General features: G+C 51.9%; 8 protein-coding genes across 8 annotated transcripts; 4 read left to right on the top strand and 4 right to left on the bottom strand.

Annotated features, from left to right (window-relative positions):
* Positions 1–26: 26 nt before the first annotated feature.
* On the top strand, positions 27–1,977 carry An02g06070 (uncharacterized protein; the record flags this gene model as incomplete). The annotated part of the gene is made up of 2 exons (XM_059746342.1): positions 27–137; positions 232–1,977. The coding sequence occupies 2 exons, from the start codon at positions 27–29 to the stop codon at positions 1,975–1,977; spliced, it is 1,857 nt and encodes a 618-aa protein (XP_059599984.1).
* A 2,001-nt stretch (positions 1,978–3,978) lies between these two features.
* On the top strand, positions 3,979–5,535 carry An02g06060 (uncharacterized protein; the record flags this gene model as incomplete). The annotated part of the gene is made up of 5 exons (XM_059746341.1): positions 3,979–4,031; positions 4,136–4,145; positions 4,218–4,292; positions 4,531–5,001; positions 5,050–5,535. The coding sequence occupies 5 exons, from the start codon at positions 3,979–3,981 to the stop codon at positions 5,533–5,535; spliced, it is 1,095 nt and encodes a 364-aa protein (XP_059599983.1).
* A 940-nt stretch (positions 5,536–6,475) lies between these two features.
* An02g06050 (40S ribosomal protein uS9) lies at positions 6,476–7,473 on the bottom strand (the record flags this gene model as incomplete). The annotated part of the gene is made up of 4 exons (XM_001399704.3): positions 6,476–6,766; positions 6,841–6,912; positions 7,294–7,316; positions 7,428–7,473. The coding sequence occupies 4 exons, from the start codon at positions 7,471–7,473 to the stop codon at positions 6,476–6,478; spliced, it is 432 nt and encodes a 143-aa protein (XP_001399741.1).
* Positions 7,474–7,820: 347 nt separating this feature from the next.
* On the top strand, positions 7,821–8,575 carry An02g06040 (mitochondrial 54S ribosomal protein uL13m; the record flags this gene model as incomplete). The annotated part of the gene is made up of 3 exons (XM_001399703.3): positions 7,821–7,841; positions 7,964–8,324; positions 8,457–8,575. The coding sequence occupies 3 exons, from the start codon at positions 7,821–7,823 to the stop codon at positions 8,573–8,575; spliced, it is 501 nt and encodes a 166-aa protein (XP_001399740.1).
* Positions 8,576–8,923: 348 nt separating this feature from the next.
* An02g06030 (uncharacterized protein) lies at positions 8,924–9,953 on the bottom strand (the record flags this gene model as incomplete). Its single annotated transcript, XM_001399702.3, has 3 exons — positions 8,924–9,045; positions 9,111–9,757; positions 9,814–9,953. The coding sequence occupies 3 exons, from the start codon at positions 9,951–9,953 to the stop codon at positions 8,924–8,926; spliced, it is 909 nt and encodes a 302-aa protein (XP_001399739.1).
* Positions 9,954–10,666: 713 nt separating this feature from the next.
* Positions 10,667–12,322, top strand: An02g06020 (uncharacterized protein; the record flags this gene model as incomplete). Its single annotated transcript, XM_059746340.1, has 4 exons — positions 10,667–10,768; positions 10,815–10,835; positions 10,883–10,940; positions 10,998–12,322. The coding sequence occupies 4 exons, from the start codon at positions 10,667–10,669 to the stop codon at positions 12,320–12,322; spliced, it is 1,506 nt and encodes a 501-aa protein (XP_059599982.1).
* Positions 12,323–13,049: 727 nt separating this feature from the next.
* On the bottom strand, positions 13,050–13,658 carry An02g06010 (uncharacterized protein; the record flags this gene model as incomplete). Its single annotated transcript, XM_001399700.3, has 1 exon — positions 13,050–13,658. The coding sequence occupies one exon, from the start codon at positions 13,656–13,658 to the stop codon at positions 13,050–13,052; it is 609 nt and encodes a 202-aa protein (XP_001399737.1).
* A 2,260-nt stretch (positions 13,659–15,918) lies between these two features.
* Positions 15,919–17,701, bottom strand: An02g06000 (uncharacterized protein; the record flags this gene model as incomplete). Its single annotated transcript, XM_059746339.1, has 3 exons — positions 15,919–16,091; positions 16,343–17,107; positions 17,197–17,701. 3 exons carry the CDS (start codon positions 17,699–17,701, stop codon positions 15,919–15,921), a joined length of 1,443 nt encoding a protein of 480 aa, XP_059599981.1.
* Between the last annotated feature and the right edge of the window lie 25 nt (positions 17,702–17,726).

Genomic DNA, 17,726 nt, shown 5'->3' with positions numbered 1-17,726 from the left:
CAACTAGCAGCTACTCAAAAGGAAAGATGTCTTGGCTGCCCGCCATGACATCGAAGGCGCGTCCCCGAACCTCGGATGACGGCCAGAGAGAGCTCCGGGAAACCAACCAGTCCAGCTCGTCTCCACCCGTCACTGAAGTAAGCCCAACAAAACATTAATCAATCAATCAATATAAGCGCCGACCGACCGGCCGACCCTGGCCTAGATTTCTACCTTATCCTTTATATCTAGGACCCTCCTTCTCTTCTTCTCTCCATTCCCCACTCCTTTAAGTACCAGAGAACCCCCATGGAAGATGCCACCATGCCCACCTCTTCTCCACCTCCGCAACCCAGAAGCGCAGAAGAACACGACAGCGATGATCACCACCAACACCTCTCCTCCACGTTGAACAGCTCACGCGACAACGGCCCGCTCCTCCCCGCACATTCCATCATCCGCTTCATCCAATGCCCGCGCTGCTCGTTACCGCTCCGAACCCCGCTGCGCCTGCCGTGCGGAAACACAATATGCAAGTCGTGTCTGCCGCCGATTCGGCAACGGACGGGGATCACTTACCCGGCCGATGAGGAGCGGAAACAAGGGTTTACGTGCTATTGGGGAGATGCGGCGTGCTGCTCGGGGGAACACTGTCTGGGGGATTGCGGGACGGATGTTTTGTTGGGGAGGGTGGTGGATGTGTTTGAGGAGGTGTTGGGGAAGGTGGATGGTGGTGATGATAGTGCTGGGTGGTGCAATGTTAGGTGGGAGAGCAAGAGGCTGAGGAGCGAGTCTGAGGCAAAAGGGACAGAAACTGAGACTGAGACAGAAACATGCGTTGCTAGGATTGGGTGCGATGATTTGTTAGGGGGTGTATATGGGTTGGTCAAGCAGGGTCGGGTTGGATATGATGATTTGCTGGAGATGGAAATCGTCGCTACTACGTCTTCTGAAGAGGGTCGGGGTCTCCAAAGACAGGATTGTGAAGGGCAACAATCATACGGGAGGTTGAAGGAGGCAGTCCGGGCCGAATTGGACTGCCAGGTCTGCTACTCGCTTATATTGGATCCATTGACGACTTCTTGTGGACATACATTCTGTCGCGGATGCGTGGCTATGGTTCTAAATCATAGTGATCTGTGTCCGCTTTGTCGGCGCAAGTTGAATATGGCTTCGACGGTGCGGGCTGAGCCCGCTAACAGGAGGATCTCGAATCTGGTGGAGGCTTTGTTCCCTGAGCAGGTTGCATCACGTCGCGAGGGTTCCTCCAATGAAGATGGAGTGGCGGCTACGGGAGATGGAGAGCGGACTATCCCCTTGTTCGTGAGCTCGCTTTCGTTCCCGACTATGCCGACCTTCCTGCATATATTTGAACCGCGATATCGGACTATGATTCATCGAGTGATGCAGACGAGGGATAAGAAGTTTGGTATGGTTATGTATAATCGCTCTGGTCGGCTGCAGGAAGGTTTGGGCAGGGCTCAATTCATGCAGTATGGTACAGTGCTGGTGGTGGAACGGTTCGAGCTACTCCCCGATGGAAGAAGCTTAGTGATTGCGTCGGGAGTGTCGCGCTTCAAAGTGATCAGCTTTGAGATGGTGGATGGATACCATGTTGGTAGGATACAGCGTGTGGATGATATTGCGATATCTGAGGAGGAGAGGCTAGAGTCTTTAGAAACCTCATCATCAGAAACAGAGGAATCGCTATCACCGGCGTCATCACCACTGGAGTCTCTGCCCACGCAGCAGCTATTCCAGATTGCCTTGGATTTTATCGACAAAAGCCGTCGCGAAGGAGCAGCATGGCTCCATCCGCGTGTTTTGCTAGCTTACGGCGAGGCACCTACTGATCCGGCTGTGTTTCCCTGGTGGTTCGCCTGCGTTCTGCCTCTTTGGGAGGATGAGAAATACCAGCTTCTAGCGACGACAAGTGTCCGGGATAGATTGAAGAAGGTTGTGCGGTGGGTGAGGAAGTCAGAGTCTCGAGAGTGGTAGGTAGATGATCGGTCCGCTTCATCTGGACTTTTCTTCCACATCCTTCCTGGCTGGCGCTCACAATTTCTCTTGACAAGGTTGGCTCGACCCCGACCATCATTCGCCTCGGTCTTATGACTAGCCGTCCCTCTCCTCGTCTTTTCCCTCGTGCCAATGGTTCTGAGCCCAGCTTTGACATACCTAGCGCCGTCTGCGGGAGTCTTTACGTCCTTCACGCCATTCTCCATGTCAGTCTCCATCTCGTTTGGGTCTCCTCGTCCAGTTGATCCTGATCGCCGGCAGCGGGCGCAGAATCAGGATTCAGGAGGAAGCTATATCCCACAGACTCTTGTAATGGGGATCTTCTTGGCTATCTTTGCGACGCAATTGGCGATCAATGTCGTCCAAATTCGGCGAGCCAGACGGCGAGAACCACGCTGATAGATATGGACAACGAAAGACAAGACGAGGAAGAGGGACCGCACTCATTCACGCCAAGGTACGGGCTAATCCTTGACGTATCGAAGGCGCTGATAGTACGCGATAGCGTTTATCGGTCCTTCTACTAGTTGACCTTCGTGGCGCCCAGCCAAAGTCTGTGGCAGCCATGGTTTCTCCTCAAAAGCGAGGAATATAAATATACCCCGTCCTAGCTGGTGGCTGGTTGCCGCAGGGGCATACCAAATTCGGGAGCTATCCATCGCATCGAATAGGTGGGCTAACGCCCAGCTCGTAGAGTCTGGTGCGACTCCATGCAGGCATGGGATTCTTTTCTTTTCTTCTTCTTCTTCTTCTTCTTCTTCTTCTTCTTCTTCTTCTTCTTCTTCTTCTTCTTCTTCTTCTTCTTCTTCTTCTTCTTCTTCTTATATCTCCTATGATCGGCCGATGACAGGGTCGACGGGAACTTACAGCTTTCTGCAAATAGAGGGGTAATAGGAGGGTTTAGGGAGGTTTCAGGCAACTAACTGTTTGGGAATCCCTGCATGTACGTTTGAGAGAGCGCATTGGTGGTGGAACTGGAAGAACCAACCCGTAGCTATCTATGCATAAAGTAGGAGCGAATGCGCCTTGCGTGCGTACCGCAGTTGGTGGAGAACGCTAATGGCGAAGCCTGATAAGAGAACAATGTTGCCTAACTGGCAGGGGTAGAGCCTCTGAGCCCATATCCAAACTCTGACTTGTCCACCGCAATGCAGTGCTGCTGCGGCCGTGTGCCGCTGAGCTGCGCTGGTTGGTGGGCGTTGGTCGCACAAGCGCTGCGGTTGAGAGTTGCGACGCTAAACCACCCAAGCGTTGCAGGATGGCGAGGAAAAAAGCAGAGAGCAGATGCAGCTCATGCAATCCTAATCGCCCTTTCCCATGACGTGCCTCGTCGCTTGCCTATTCGGGCCCCATTGAGTCTGGTTCGCCATGCTGTCCCTGATGCGTTGGCTTGCCAGTTCCCCCGGTCGTTTCCTTCCTTCTCTCTTTCTTTTCGTCTTTCTTCCTTCATCTGCAATTGATCCGCTGTTGCATCTTATCTGCAGTCTTCTTCTTTATCACTTTGAAGTATCTCCCTACGCGTGGAGAGCCCACGGTGAGTAGTATATCCCGACTGTATAGTGTACTGTTTTTCACCGGCAGGATGAAGATGGGAGAAAGATACTAGAGACACCGAACCAACATCCTTGTAGAGGAGAAAGAGAAAGAAAAGAGAAGAATGAAGTAAAGACAAGAAATGGGTCGGGTGGTCCATCGTGCTTGCGAAGTTGATGTGGAGCGACCTTGAATTGGAGATATCAACTTCCCTTTCCTCCTCTTCTCCCCTCTACTTCTCGGCTCTTCGTTTCCACAATCTTCTCCTGCACTGCATTTCAGCTTCTCTTTTGCATCTTCCAGGTGAAGGTCGCTCAAGCTGACAGCTTCTTCCTAGTATCATCTCAATGTCTTCTTCAGGTAAGCTTGGCTTCATCTACATTCCCAAGCTGCTGGCGGATTGCCTGATCTTTACTAAAATCACCCCACACCCCAGATTCCCGTACTATGGCCTCGTCGACCTCATTCACGAGCCATCCCAATAGCTATATGCCTCGAAGGTGAGTGACATCGACATTCTAATCGCTTGCTGTCTGCAGCTCTAAGCTCGTGTTTTCTTGTATACTGAGATATGTACTTATCCGACTGACTGGTATCTAAACAGACCATATGCTGTGAGTCCCCTCAACTGCTCGCTTAGAATCCCGTCAATTGCGAGCTAACTTGACGATTGTGCCATTATACAGCAACTCCCGAGCTATAAAAGTACACCGTCAAACGCAGAAACCGTCACCATTCCCCGCTCGGAATATGATCGTCTGGTGAGTGCAATGTGACAGGTCCAAAATGGCCCCTCACTGACCGGTGACACTTCGCAGCTCCAAGACTCGCAACATTTCGGTACGCGACCGCCTCTTATTTATCTCATATCTATCTCGACAGCTGACATTATTATTCCAGCTAAATTAAGAACCTCGCTCCTCACTGGAGGGCTGTCGCAAGAGACTCTTGATGTCAGGACACGCCCACTAATTGGCGTATATTTACTGACCTATACAGGTATTGATTTACGGTGCTGCTCAGCAGCATCCTCACCAAACTGGCCGCGAAGATATCTCTCAAAACCCAGCGAATTCCAATGCGACGCTCGAGAACAAAGCTCCTGGTTGCAATAAGCACTCAGATGTGAAAGTTCATGACCCTGAAGAATTCGACGTTGGTGACGATGAGGACGACGAGGACGCTCTGCTGGATTCCCATGACAGCGACGACAAGGGTGACTATGATGAGTCTTCCAGAAGTGCAGGATCTTCTCCTACTCCAAGCGCCCAACGTACCGTGTTAATTCGGAATCTTCCCGACCGCATCACCCACAGAGACATCGTCGCAGCCATAAAGGGCGGAGCCCTACTGCACATCTACTTACGTGCGCGGGAACACATGGCCAGTGTGTCTTTTGTCGAAGAAGCGGCCGCCCGTGATTTCTTCCGGACTACGAAGACCTACGGTCTCATTGTTGCTGGGAAGCGCGTAAGTCCTCTATCCGGCAAACGGTAGCGCCGCTAATAGGTACAATAGGTGGAAGTAGGTTGGAATGACAGACAATTCTACCTTCCTCCCTATGTCCGGGCCAAAATTGACAATGGAGCATCGCGCAATCTAGTCGTCTACAATGTACAGCCGAACGTCACGGAGTGGGTCATCCGGAAGGATCTGGACCATATCCATAACCTAATCGTGATCTCGGTACAATTCAAGAATGGCAATGCCTACATCTCCACCAATTCAGTGCATAATGCGCTTTTTGCACGCTCCTGCATGATGTCTCGGTTCACATACAAGGGCATGAAAATTGGGTTCTATCCGGACGAGTGCGTAGGGTCCCCGGGGAAGTATCCCAGGAGAGAACCACAAACTCTAGCAAAGAAAACCGGCTCCGTGCCGAATCGGTTTCAACTTCTGTCCCTGGATGGGGCCGATGATGAAGACGACCATAGCAATCATGATGGACTGGGAAAGATGAATAATGGAATGCGATGGGCTGATAATAGCGTATCCGCCTGACTTGTCACCTCTCCTCTCTTTTTTTCCTATGTATTTTCCTTGATTCGTTGCGCTACCAAATAGTCGAGCAGCACTTTACTTTTAGGCAGGACTAGTCATCAAATCTGGGGGATCGCTAGTACTAGGGTGGTGTGTTGCGTGGAGGGGATCTGGCTTAACGGCACGAAATGATTGATCAGGCTGGACGGGCAAACGTGATGGGATAAGCAATAGCGAGTGGGGTGAGAATGAAACCAGGTGGCGGGTGATCTACGAGAGGGATGGCCAGACTGATTGCCAGATGCTATCATGTACCGTGGCGAGTGCGTAATCAGTCATTTACAACGGTGCATCCGTGATAACGTGCGTTTGTATACTAATCCGACGCACGGACGTCCAATACAAGTTCAGTGGCAGGGCTGACGACAAAAAAAGAAATTGGGTGATATTTGAGATAGTCCAGGCATATACTAAATAACAGCCTAAGACCGGGGCCAGCATTGCACCATAATTTCCAAACACAGCCACTGTAAACAACCCAAACCATCCTCTTATTTGATTGAATTGTCTGCAGCGGTGGAATGGGACCACCACACCAGATCTCTCTCTTCTTCTCTCCCTCACCCCAGTAAGTACAACCGTTAAAACGACAAACAGCAACAACAACACCATCCCGCATAATATCCCATTTCTGCCCCACAAAACAACCCTCATAACCCGGCCATAATCATAAGAGGGGGAACGTTATAGGAAAACTTTTTTAAGACCGACCCGAGCCAAGCAAGCAAAACCCGAATCGTAAAAGGGGAAGCATAACAGCCGGGAAAAGAGGGGCCCCCAAATCCATGATTTCCCTTCTTTCGAAACGGAAACGGAACGGGAAACAAAGAAATGAGACAGGAAACAGGAGAGGCGGAGCAAGCTTGTATGTGTGTATATTGTTGATGTATAATGAAGCCGTTTAACGGTAGGACTTCTGGTAGCGAGCGCGGGCACCACGACCACCGAACTTCTTGGGCTCCGTACGACGGTTGTCGGCGACGAGGAGTGTGCGGTCGTACTGGACAAGAGCCTGCTTCAGCTGGTTCTTGGAGTGCTCATCGACGTACTTCTGGTAGTAGGCGACGATGGACTTGGCGATGGCCTGACGGATGGCGTAAACCTGGGAGGTGTGACCACCACCGGAGACGCGGACGCGGATGTCGACACCGGCGAACTTGTCGGCTCCAACGATCAGGAGGGGCTCGTAGACCTATTTCATTGAATAATCCTGTCAATTACCCCGTCCATGGCACTTCGTAAAACCCGACGGGTAGGTGAGTGTACCTTGAAGCGGAGGATCTCAGGCTGGACCAGAGAGAGGGGCTGGCCGTTGACCCGGATCATGCCCTTGCCTTGCTGTAGTTGGGAAAAAACGAATCAGTTTTGACGTTCTCCTTCTTTCCGTTGCGATCTGGTTCATCTGATATATGCGGTGCGGATGCAGATGTGTCGTTCGGTTTGGTTGCGCATGTCTTCTTCACTTTTCCCTTCACGTAATTGATCTTCCTTCAAAATTTCCTTGTGCCGTGTCGTTCTTCGTTTCGATACTCGATAACGCTTCCCCCGTGCTTCCGGGCAATCCACAAGCTTCATAATCCTCCTTAAATGTCGAATGATACCCAGATCCTTCCGAACCTCCAAGACCAATATTGACCAATTCGAACGACACATCGGCATCCGCAACACGATAATCCTAGACCAGGAGATATAGATAGACAGAGAATGTAATTCTCATACCTTGCAGTGGGCGACAGCGGTGGCTAAAACACATCAACCGTTAGCATCCCAAGTCACACCATATCCCATCCAAACCTCCAATCTTCAAATCCACCCCATTTATATCACCACCAAAATTATAGAGGAAAACTCACCCGTCTTCTTCTTGCCGAAGCATTGCACACTCGGGACGGAAGCCATGATGGGGAGGCGGCGAAGTGTGCTGGGTGGTGGGAAGTAAGGTAGACGGTGTCGGGGTCGTGGAGTATTTGTCGTCGATTAACGGAGTCGCGCTGTATTAATTTTCGCTTCGCACAGTCAGGCGGTGCGATTTCTTCTTTGGGGCTTGTGGTTTTGCTGACTGTCCAATTCCTGTGTCTCGCTTAGTGCGCCGCGCTAGGCCGCTTTTGGTGGCTAAGGTAGGGCTTGCCGATGGGTTGTCACGTGATGGGGAAAGTTCGGACTCCGGATTGAGGCCATATGGAGAAGGTTGTATGTATGTTAGGTTGATTGATTGAGTAAGGCATAGCTATTCGTTTTACGTCAAGATGTCGCAGACTGTTGGAAAGGTATACTTTTCCCCCTTTCCTTTTTCTTCAAACTTCCCCTTCTTCTCTTCTTATCCATCCACTGTTGCTTTCCTTCTGCATCTATTCAATGTCTAACTTGATATCAAAATAATCCCATATAGACCCGTCTCGCCTTCTCCCGAACATGGCACTACGTCGACGTCGGCAGTGACCCTCGCAGTCTGGGTAGACTCGCCTCCTCTATTGCCCTCACCCTCATGGGCAAGAACAAGCCCGTCTATGACCCCTCCACGGATTGTGGTGACTATGTCGTCGCCGTCGGCTGCCACGACCTCCGCGTCACCGGCAAGAAGCGCTTCCAGAAGAAGTACTACACTCACAACACCCGCCCCGGTAGTCTGCGGAGCATGACTATGGACATGATGTTTGAGAAATGGGGCGGTGGCGAGGTTCTCCGTCGTGCTGTTCGCGGCATGTTGCCCAAGAATCGCTTGCGGGATAAGCGCTTGGCTAGGCTGAAGAGTGAGTATACCTTCTCTTAAGTTATATTGATATCAATTGGATATATATTTGTTGCCTCCTAGTTCTGGGGGAGGCTTGGGGCATATGTTATGTGGTTTGAGAAGGATGTATGCTAATAACATTGTTGTATAGCTTTCGAAGGTCTCGCGCACCCCTACAAGGAGAACATCGTCAAGCTCAACGGACAGTCGGTCATTGGGAACTTGCCCGAGGTGAAGGAAGCGTTTAAGGCGGNTAAGACGGATGCGTAATTGCATTGTTTTGTCTGCGCATCTGTCGACTTGCTGGATCGGATACCATTTTACCATTTAACCTCTTGTACTTTTACATATGTCATTGATATTGCTGTTGTCATGTTATGACTTGCTAGCGCATGGGTGGGAGTTTTGTGATATTATTTTCTTTCTATCTTTTGTGTGATATATCTTGTTTATACTATTACTAGCTACGCTACACAATTACAACAGCTTCGTGGCATCTCTACTGGAGTGCATTGACCAATGGTATATGAGAACCTGTGAATGATGCTATTATCCCTAACCTATATACAAGTGCCAGAACTCCATCTCATAACTGCTAATGCAATACTACAAACCATCCTACAGCTTCGCCTTCGTGTTGCGACCAACCGTGCACTTGATCAGCCCGTTCGGGTTGGTCTGCGGCGCATACACCTCGGCGTCCTTGCCGGTGTTCTTCAGGCCCTTGTGCCAGCTCAGGTCTGCGACAAACAATGGGTTAGCCGAAATTCAAGACGAGGAGATATCAACCAGACGAATTACGTACCAACTTCAAAGTAGTGCTTGTTAGGCAGAGAGTACTCGACCGTCTCGAGCAAGGACTGACGAGCCAGGATCTGCTCCGCCATCTTGTACATAGTGTTCTGCACACTAGCCGAGTTGTCCTCGGCAAAGGTCTTAAGGGTGATTTCCCTGGCCGCCGCCCAGGTCGCATCGAAATGAGGCACAGTAGCGCGCACCTCGTCCAGCCCGCTGAACCGGCGCCACTGCCAGCTGGCGTCGACATCGGTGCTGAGAATACGATCCCATGTCTCAGGGAGTGTGGTGTACTCGTCGCGCAGGAAGCCCCAGAACTGCGAGTTGGTGCTCTTCAGCACAGTCAACTTGGCCAGAGACGACGTGATGTCAACACCCTTGCCCTCGACGACATCGACCTGCACGTTGCGGGTTTCCTCGCCATCCCGGAGGAAGGAGTGCGGGTGCGGCTTGCCGTCGATGGTCATACGGGTCCAGCGGTGGGTGATGATGTTGACATGGGCGGCGTGGATGTGGTTGTACTTGGTGATGAAGTGGCTTCCAAGAATGGAGCCGAAGAGCTCGGGGGGAGTGACGGGATTTTGCTTGGCGGTGATGTAGATGGTGTTTTTGATGGAGTCGGTTGCGACAATGACGCTGTTATCGGCTTTGGTGTAGCTATAGGAAATGAGGGTTAGCTTTGGGTGTGAGCTGAAAGGAGGAGAAGTACATACGAGGTGTCGATGTCACCCTCCAAAAGGACGCAGACGGTCATCTCCACGACTGTCTGGACGCCGGTCTTCTCGTCGCGGTGGACCTTGTATACTCGGACATTGTCCTTGCCGTAGCGGGCCGCAGTAACTGGGGAAGACATGGTGGGTATGGGGTAGGGAGGAGAGGAAGTTGAGCAAGCAAGGAGGGAATCAAACTAGCAATAAACACAGAACTGGAGATTCAACTGCAACCCCTGTGGCAGCAGGATGAAGCTTTTTAAAGGCTTCTCCGGAGCCAGGGAGCAATCGGGATGGGGAGAGGCAGCGTATCGGCCACCTCCGAAGCCCGCGGGACTTGACGGCCGCAGCCTCCCTCGCTTTATCTTATCGCCCCGGGATTCGTAACCTCTGGGGTTATGCAAACATCAGGCAATCCCGGCTCTGGATGCCGGGTTGTTGGTTAGAATGTAATGTTCCGAAGTGATTGGGATGGATTCATCTGGCTGCCGTCAGTGGTTGCATGAGACACAAAGAATGACAGCCAGACTACCAAGAAACAACCCCAAACGTAGATGGAAGTATCGGACATGTGACTGCCCAGACGTCATCCACTCGACATGAATCTCGCAACTCAACAAACAATGAATTCCCAGACTCAAGATGGTCTCTATGCCATAATTGCAGGAATGTCGGGATCTGCTAATATTCTGAATAAAGCATATCCCGTTTAAACCCTCGACTGGCCTCCAATTGCTCTGCTACGGCCCTGTCCGACACCGCGGGACCAACCAGTTGTCCAAAGGTTCAGCAATGAGAGCTATCCGGCTCAATCGTGCTGAAACCAAGACACCAAGTCGACAGACCTCGACATACCATGTGGTTTACAACTGAATCCAGAGAGCGCCCACCATGGCTTCTCAAGTACCGTTCCTCCACAGCCTTCATCATCGCGACAGTTTGGACCTCTTCGTTCACGGTATGCAGACGTTCTACACCAGAAACACAATAGCTGACACCGGCAGGACTACTTCCTCTATGCTATGGTGAGCATCATCCATACCCACATCTACAACACCATCTGACATCCTAGATCGTTCCCGTCATGCCAACAGCCTTAGTCGACCGCGCGAAGATACCCTATGAAGACCGTACGTCTCACCCTCCACCACAATCAAGCGAATCTATACCATCTAACACCCAATCAGGCGAACGCTGGGTCAGCATTCTCCTCATCTGCGAAGCCACCGTCGCATTCGTCTGCTGCCCGATATTCGGATACCTGATCGATGTGGCACCCACGCGCAAACTTCCCTACCTTCTCGGCCTTATCCTGCTCGGCGCATCGATGCTCATTCTCTGTCTCGCACGCACCATCGGCTTCTTCGTCATCGCACGGCTCCTACAAGGCGGTGCAACCGCCATGGTCGTTGTCGCCGGACTCGCCCTTCTCACCGACTCTGTCCCATTCGAAAACCTCGGCCAGACCGTCGGATACCTAGGGTCAGCGGTTACGCTAGGGTTCCTTCTAGGACCGCTACTGGGGGGTCTCGTGTATCGGGTTGCGGGGTATCAGCCCGTATTCGCAATGGCGTTTGCCATTGTAGGAATAGACCTGGTAATGCGATTTGCAGTGATCGAAAAGAGAGTCGCGAAGCGGTGGATGGCGCTGTCGCAAGATGATGCCGACAGCAACAACGAAACCAACCACGACAATCCATCCGATGATAACCCACCTCAACCCGACACCACAGACAACGATGCAACCATCATACCCAAGCACTCTCGTAAACCCACCCTCCTACTTCTCCTCCAACAGCCCCGCATCCTCATATCATCCTGGGGCCTCCTCGTCCACGGCATGATATACGCAGCCTTTGACGCCGTACGTCCCTTCCCCGTGCACCTCCCAACTATAACCAAATCCCCTAACAATCCACCAAATAAACCAGACAATCCCCATCTTCGTAGAATCCCACTTCAACTGGACCCCCCTAGGCGCCGGCCTAACCTTCCTCCCCTCCTCCATGACCGCTCTCTTCGAGCCCTACTTCGGTATCTCCCCTCCCATCCTTACCCCCGACCAACCCACCCACTAACCCATTCCAATAACCACAGGAAAACTAACCGACACTCTTACCCCCCATCCCATAGCAACAGCCACCTTCCTCCTCCTCCCCATCCCACTAACTCTCCTGGCGCTCTCCAGCCAACCAACAACAACCCATATCACCCTCCTAATGATAAACCTCACCCTCACTGGCCTCCTCGTCAACATAGCAACGCCCGCCCTGTACCTCGAGACACAGCGCGTCCTAGACACCATGGAGCGCCGACAGCCGGGGATCTTCGGGCCAAGGGGCGCAGTCGCCCAGGCGTTCGGGATTCAGACGATGGCGCAGTTTCTGGGACTGAGTTTGGGGCCGTTGGCGGGGTTCGTAGAGGGGAGGTTTGGGTGGGGGAGTGTGGTTGTGGGGTTGGGGATGGTTTGTCTGGGGACGGGGGTGGTGGTGGGGGTTGGGTTGAAAGGTGATTGTTGTGGGTATGGGGGTGAGGGTGGAGGTGAGGGGGATGTGGATGGGGAAGGTGAGAGGGAGAGGTTGCTTGGTGGTGATTGATTAGGTAGGTGAAGTAGTACCAGGATATAGATTTGAATTAAAGCTCTTGGTTTCGAGTAGGAGAAGTTTGTATGTAAGTTTGTTTGTTTTAGATAGTAGAACCTAGGTCAGTCATGTACTGATTGATACATTCGTATTTCAGATCAGATCTAACATCCATTCATCCATCCATTCATCCATCCATCCATCCTCAATCATATCACTGCACCTTTTATCAAAAGAGGTAAGACGAGATTCATGCATCACACACAAACAAAGCAGGATTGTCTTCATGTACAGTTCAAACTCAATCCGAATACACACCGGTGTGGGTGTAGCATAGCATAGCATGGCATGGCATGGCGTGGCGGAGCGGAGCGGAGAAAGAAGAATCCATATCAACACCAGAATGAATGGATCAAATCATATGATAAGAGAATCGAAAATCGGAAAGTTAAAAAGCGGTATGTTTTCTGTCTGTAATCCATTCATCGATGGGGGAGGAAAAGAAAAAGAGAGAAGATAAACGCCATCCAATGCCCTACTTGGACGCCAATCACCCCTAGGCAATAGGGGGTTTAAAATGTAATGAAAGTAAAGAAACTCCACTGTAACGCTCATATCCCCAAACACCATAGATAAATCAATCAATCAATCAATCAATCACAGACTTAGCTGATCAATGCTCCCCACTCTACCGCTCCCACCGAGCCGACCTCCTCCCTTCGTCACCATCCCTAAGCGGTAAAACCGCTCCTCGCCGCCAGGCGTTCGACCCCCGATATACCACTTCTCCGGGCCCAGCGCATCGCGGAATCCTCCCGAGCCACTTGAGCTGTCGCTGCCGCGACGCTGACGGCCTTGGCTGTTTGTGATAGGGATAGGGTTTGATGCGGCCGGGGTAGGCGGGGAAGAGGCGACCTGCTGGGTCTGAGGTGGGGCCGGAGATGCTGGGGAAGATTCGGGCTGGTTCAATGGGGTTCGCTGGTGCGAGTGAGGACGGGAGTGGGAGGAGGATGAGGCGCTAGTGGTGGAATGATGGTGGTAGTGGTGGGTGGTGGTAGATGGAGAGGCATCTGATGAGGAAGCGGCTGCGTTGCCGCTGCTGGCCTTGGTGGCTATGGCTCGTGCGCCTTGGGAGATTTGGGTGGAGGAGAGAGAGGAGGATGGGCCAGCGGCAGCGGATTGTGAACCTGCTGTTGAGGCTTTGTATGTGGACTGGGCGCGAAAGGCCGCTAGAAAGTTGGCCAGGAATGGCCGGTTGGTGGACATGGTGGCGAGAGGGGGAGCCACGGTGAGAAGATGGAAGTGAAGTAATTGATTTTGGACTGACAGGGGTACGCTAGTCGGATGAGACTAGGGCCTGTAGTCGGTCGCAGGTGTGTTTGCTAAATATTGGTGTAGGAAGTGTGGGTTGCTGGATGCGGGGAATTGTGAGGTGAGGGAATTGCGAGCTCTTGTATATAGAGTTGGTGTCGGTGGTCGTCGGTCGAGATCGGGGCGATAGTAGCCGCGGAGTTGCGGAGTAGACGAGATCTAGACGGGGAGTCTGAGAGGAGAGTGTGGGTGGTGGAGAGAGACTGAGTACAATAGTACACAAGTACACGAGCACAGACAAAACCAAAAGGAGACTGCAGGAGGGGACGGATGATCGGAGCCAGAAGGACGACGGAGGAGGAGGACGATGACGAGAGAAACGGCGAAGAACGAGATCCAGAAGTGAAGCTGGAGGACCTCCGGAGAGTCCCGTGGGCGGCGGCCAATCAGTGGGGGTGGATATCAATCCGGGGGAGCCCCTCGGCGGTGACGTCTATTAATGGTTTCCTTTAAAACTATCAGTTATATCTGTTTGATGGAGAGGATGGAATAATCACTCATCACTCGAGATATGAAGTAGTGTGTCTCTTATCTTTTATGCTGGGTGAATGTCCCCCCTACATAAGTAGTTGTTGTTGGATATACCATGTCTTTCTCCTTCTCTCTTCTCTATTGTCCCCCCACTCTCTCTCTTCCAAGTAAACCATCGGCCTACTACTTACTTACACTTTGGCACATGCGAGACCCAAAAAAAAAAACAAGAATGAAATCACCTGCAACAAGAATACCCGATCGCACTAACCAGCCAGCGCTCACCGTAGGGAAATCCCGGGATCTTCCCCAGGCCAACTCCGCCCCGGACCAAAGGCTGGCTGGCTTGTTCGGTCGGGAAAAGTCAAGTTCCAGGGAGTCACGGGGTGTTCACATGCCTTGTCCGTTCCGATCCCGTGAGGCTCTCTTATTGATTAATGAATTACCTTAGTAGTTAGTTATTTCTGTAGTACTCTGCTTTCTCCTCTACATGCCCAGAATAATGGTAAGTCAAGTAAATATGGTCCTTATTATTTCTCGTTCAACTCCGAATCACTGGCTGTCTATATTCTAGCTTTTGGATTCCCGCGGCTTCCCATAAGTGACGACTTCCACCAGGCCTGATGCAGGGGGCTCAACAGCTTCCCTGGCCTCCAGACTCCAGGACCAGATACAAGAAGAAAATACATGCAGCATCATGGATAGAACAAGTACATAACCGACGTATGGAACATCTGGGGGCTGACCAAGGGTGTGCATCCAGGCAGATCAACCAACCGCCGTCCGGAGTAACAAAAAAGACAAGCTCCAACACAGCAGGAGTGCCCCTGACTGCGGCCAGGATCTGCAGGCAACCCAGCCGCAAAATGTAGGAAATTGGGCAGTCGAAAAGCACCATGCTACCTTTTTCAGTCACGAATGAGAAAAATGAAAAGAAAACGGAAAAAGAATAAAGCATGAGACACGGAAGGAAACAGAAGCACACTGACACAGAAACACATTGGATAGGGAACGCAGGAGGCAAATGATAAACACAAGACGATGCAACACCTTTCATCCTAGCTCGACCTCGTATGCCCCCATCGGACACACAGTATGTACTTACATGGTCGACTGGAAGACAACATGCGGATAGGAAACGGCCGTAACGGTTATGCAAACAAATCCCGAACACACTCAACCCTCCGTGCAGCTCAAATTTGGACAGGTAAAGGGAACATGCAAAGCGGAACGAAGAGTGGACGGAAGCCTTCCCTGCTAAAGAAATCTTTTGATGACTCGTTGAAGATGAGAGAGCCCTTGACGCAACAGAAATCAAAACACATGCCCAAGTCTATGATTGGACGCCAGTTAAAAACCACACACACCATCCCATCAACCCACTCATAATGGATGGAAACAAAACAAAACAGGTCCAGAATCACCGCAAATCTGCACTCGCCGTAGAAAATGCTCACAAGATTTTTCAAATAAAACATGGACGACCAGATAACCCAGTAGGACAAAAGAAGACGTTTTCATAACAATTGAGTAATCCGGATGCTGTAATCTAGACCAACGCTGTGGCGCGCTGCGCGGAGTCGGTGGCCGAAACGAGCTTTTTTCTATCTGTATTTTTTTCTTTCCTTCCATTTTCCGGTTCCTTTTTTTTCTTGGTTTTTTCTTTTTTCTCTTATGACAACCCTCAATAATCATTCATGAGGCTTTCCAGGCTGGATTCAATGCGCATAATCCAGGAGACTGATAAGGCACCAAACCGCATAGCATGTACACGCTTGTGCAAGAGCATCAACAGCATGATCGGAGAAGCGTCCCCATACATACTCCCAGACAAATGCCTAGCATTGCAAGACATCGCTAGACTTATGCATAACATCGTTTGACAACGTAACCCAGTTAGTAAGACAAATTTTGTAACCGTTCGTTTAGGCCGCAGTACTTCGTCTCCCTTGACGTTATGCACATCAAGCTCAACGTGGTCAGCTCAAGACATCCACTTCCAAGTCACCACTATTGCCTAGCAGGCTGGACGGTACCTGGGATTCGGGGATCAGCATGCCGTCATCCATACGCAGAGCGGGATTGAGTTCCAGGACTCCTTCACTTACCGTCGCCACTCAACGTGGTCGAAGCCAGGTAGAGACCGTTCATCCCACCTTCCTGGGGACCAGCGGTGGTGGTGGGGTAAAACTTGCGTTCGGTATCGACGTGAGCGTGGATAGGCTCCTGGCCGGACGCCATGGTCTGGGGGAAGACGGGATTGATGTAACCGTCGGACGCTCCGGGCTGAAACATCGAAGTCCAGTCAATTTCGCCAGCGTGATTGGGAGGTCCAGGCATGACAGGACGTTTAGGGTCTTGAACAACCGGGGGCTTTACCTGCTCAATAGGAGGACGATCAACATTCAGCTGCTGGCCAGTTGCATCTGCGCCAGGCTGCACCATGTACGGGTTCTGCTTGGGAGCAGCAAGCCAGGGTCCACGCTGGTGAGGCTGTCCGCCCGGGAACGCGTCTTCGGGCTGACCACGGTTCATCCCATTGACGGAAGGCATGGAGAAACCCAAAGGCTGCTGTTCCGGATATCCGGGGCGACCGGGAGCCATGCCATTGCCATTCACGGGCGCCTCGCCATACGTAGCACCCGGCATACCGTTGGGATGCGGGACGGTGGTATTGACTTCATCCTGAACGGGCTTAACGGCATTCTGCGCAGCTTGAGACCGCTTCAAGTGTGCCTGAGGGTGCGACAGGTGAGTCGCCCCAGTAGGGTTACCACGTCGCAACGAGCACTTCTGGAAGTGACGCTTGAGAATATCACTGCGAGAAAAGGTATCCTTGCAGAGCACACACATGTACGGACGGTCTCCAGTGTCTACCGAAGAAAACAAAGATTAGTCATCGGAACGATTCAATCCCCGCCATGCGCTACCGAATTATCCAGATGGAAGGAGGGGCACTCACGTCTGAGCAAATGGCGCTTCAGATGCTTCGCATGAAGATAGGTCTTGTTACAGTGCGGGCAAGGGAACTTTCCGTCCGCATCCTTGGCCGGAATGGTAGTGTTCTTCGCGGTACCATTGACACCGTTCGTGACGGGAGTCGCGCGTCCCGGAACGCTCGGCAAAATTCCGCGGCGGCCCTGCGACCCAACAACCTGTGTCCTGGGAGGTTCCTTCGCAGCATACGGGGGAGCACCGTTTGCACTTGCAACAGGGTCGGGGTTCATCCAAGGCGTTCCCTTGTTATCGGAGTAGCTGAAAGCACCTGACGGAAGACCGGAGAAATCCGAGCGACGATCACGCGGAGGCGCCGGCGCAATCGGCTGGGGATAGGTCTGCGCGCTGGACGCGGGAGGCAGCACGCTATGAGGCGGAGGGTAAGGTTGCGACGGCTGGGGTTGTGCCTGCGGATTGGGATGGGACAGGAACGACGAGGGAGGCAGACTACCCACGGTGGTGTGAGGCATGATAGGAGCCGCGGAAGACGCGTAG

The sequence above is a fragment of the Aspergillus niger genome, assembly GCF_000002855.4.
Source record: "Aspergillus niger supercontig An02".
Lineage (NCBI taxonomy): Eukaryota > Fungi > Ascomycota > Eurotiomycetes > Eurotiales > Aspergillaceae > Aspergillus > Aspergillus niger.
The sequence above is the reverse complement of the archived record's forward strand: the minus strand, read 5'-3'. Positions and strand labels throughout refer to the sequence as shown.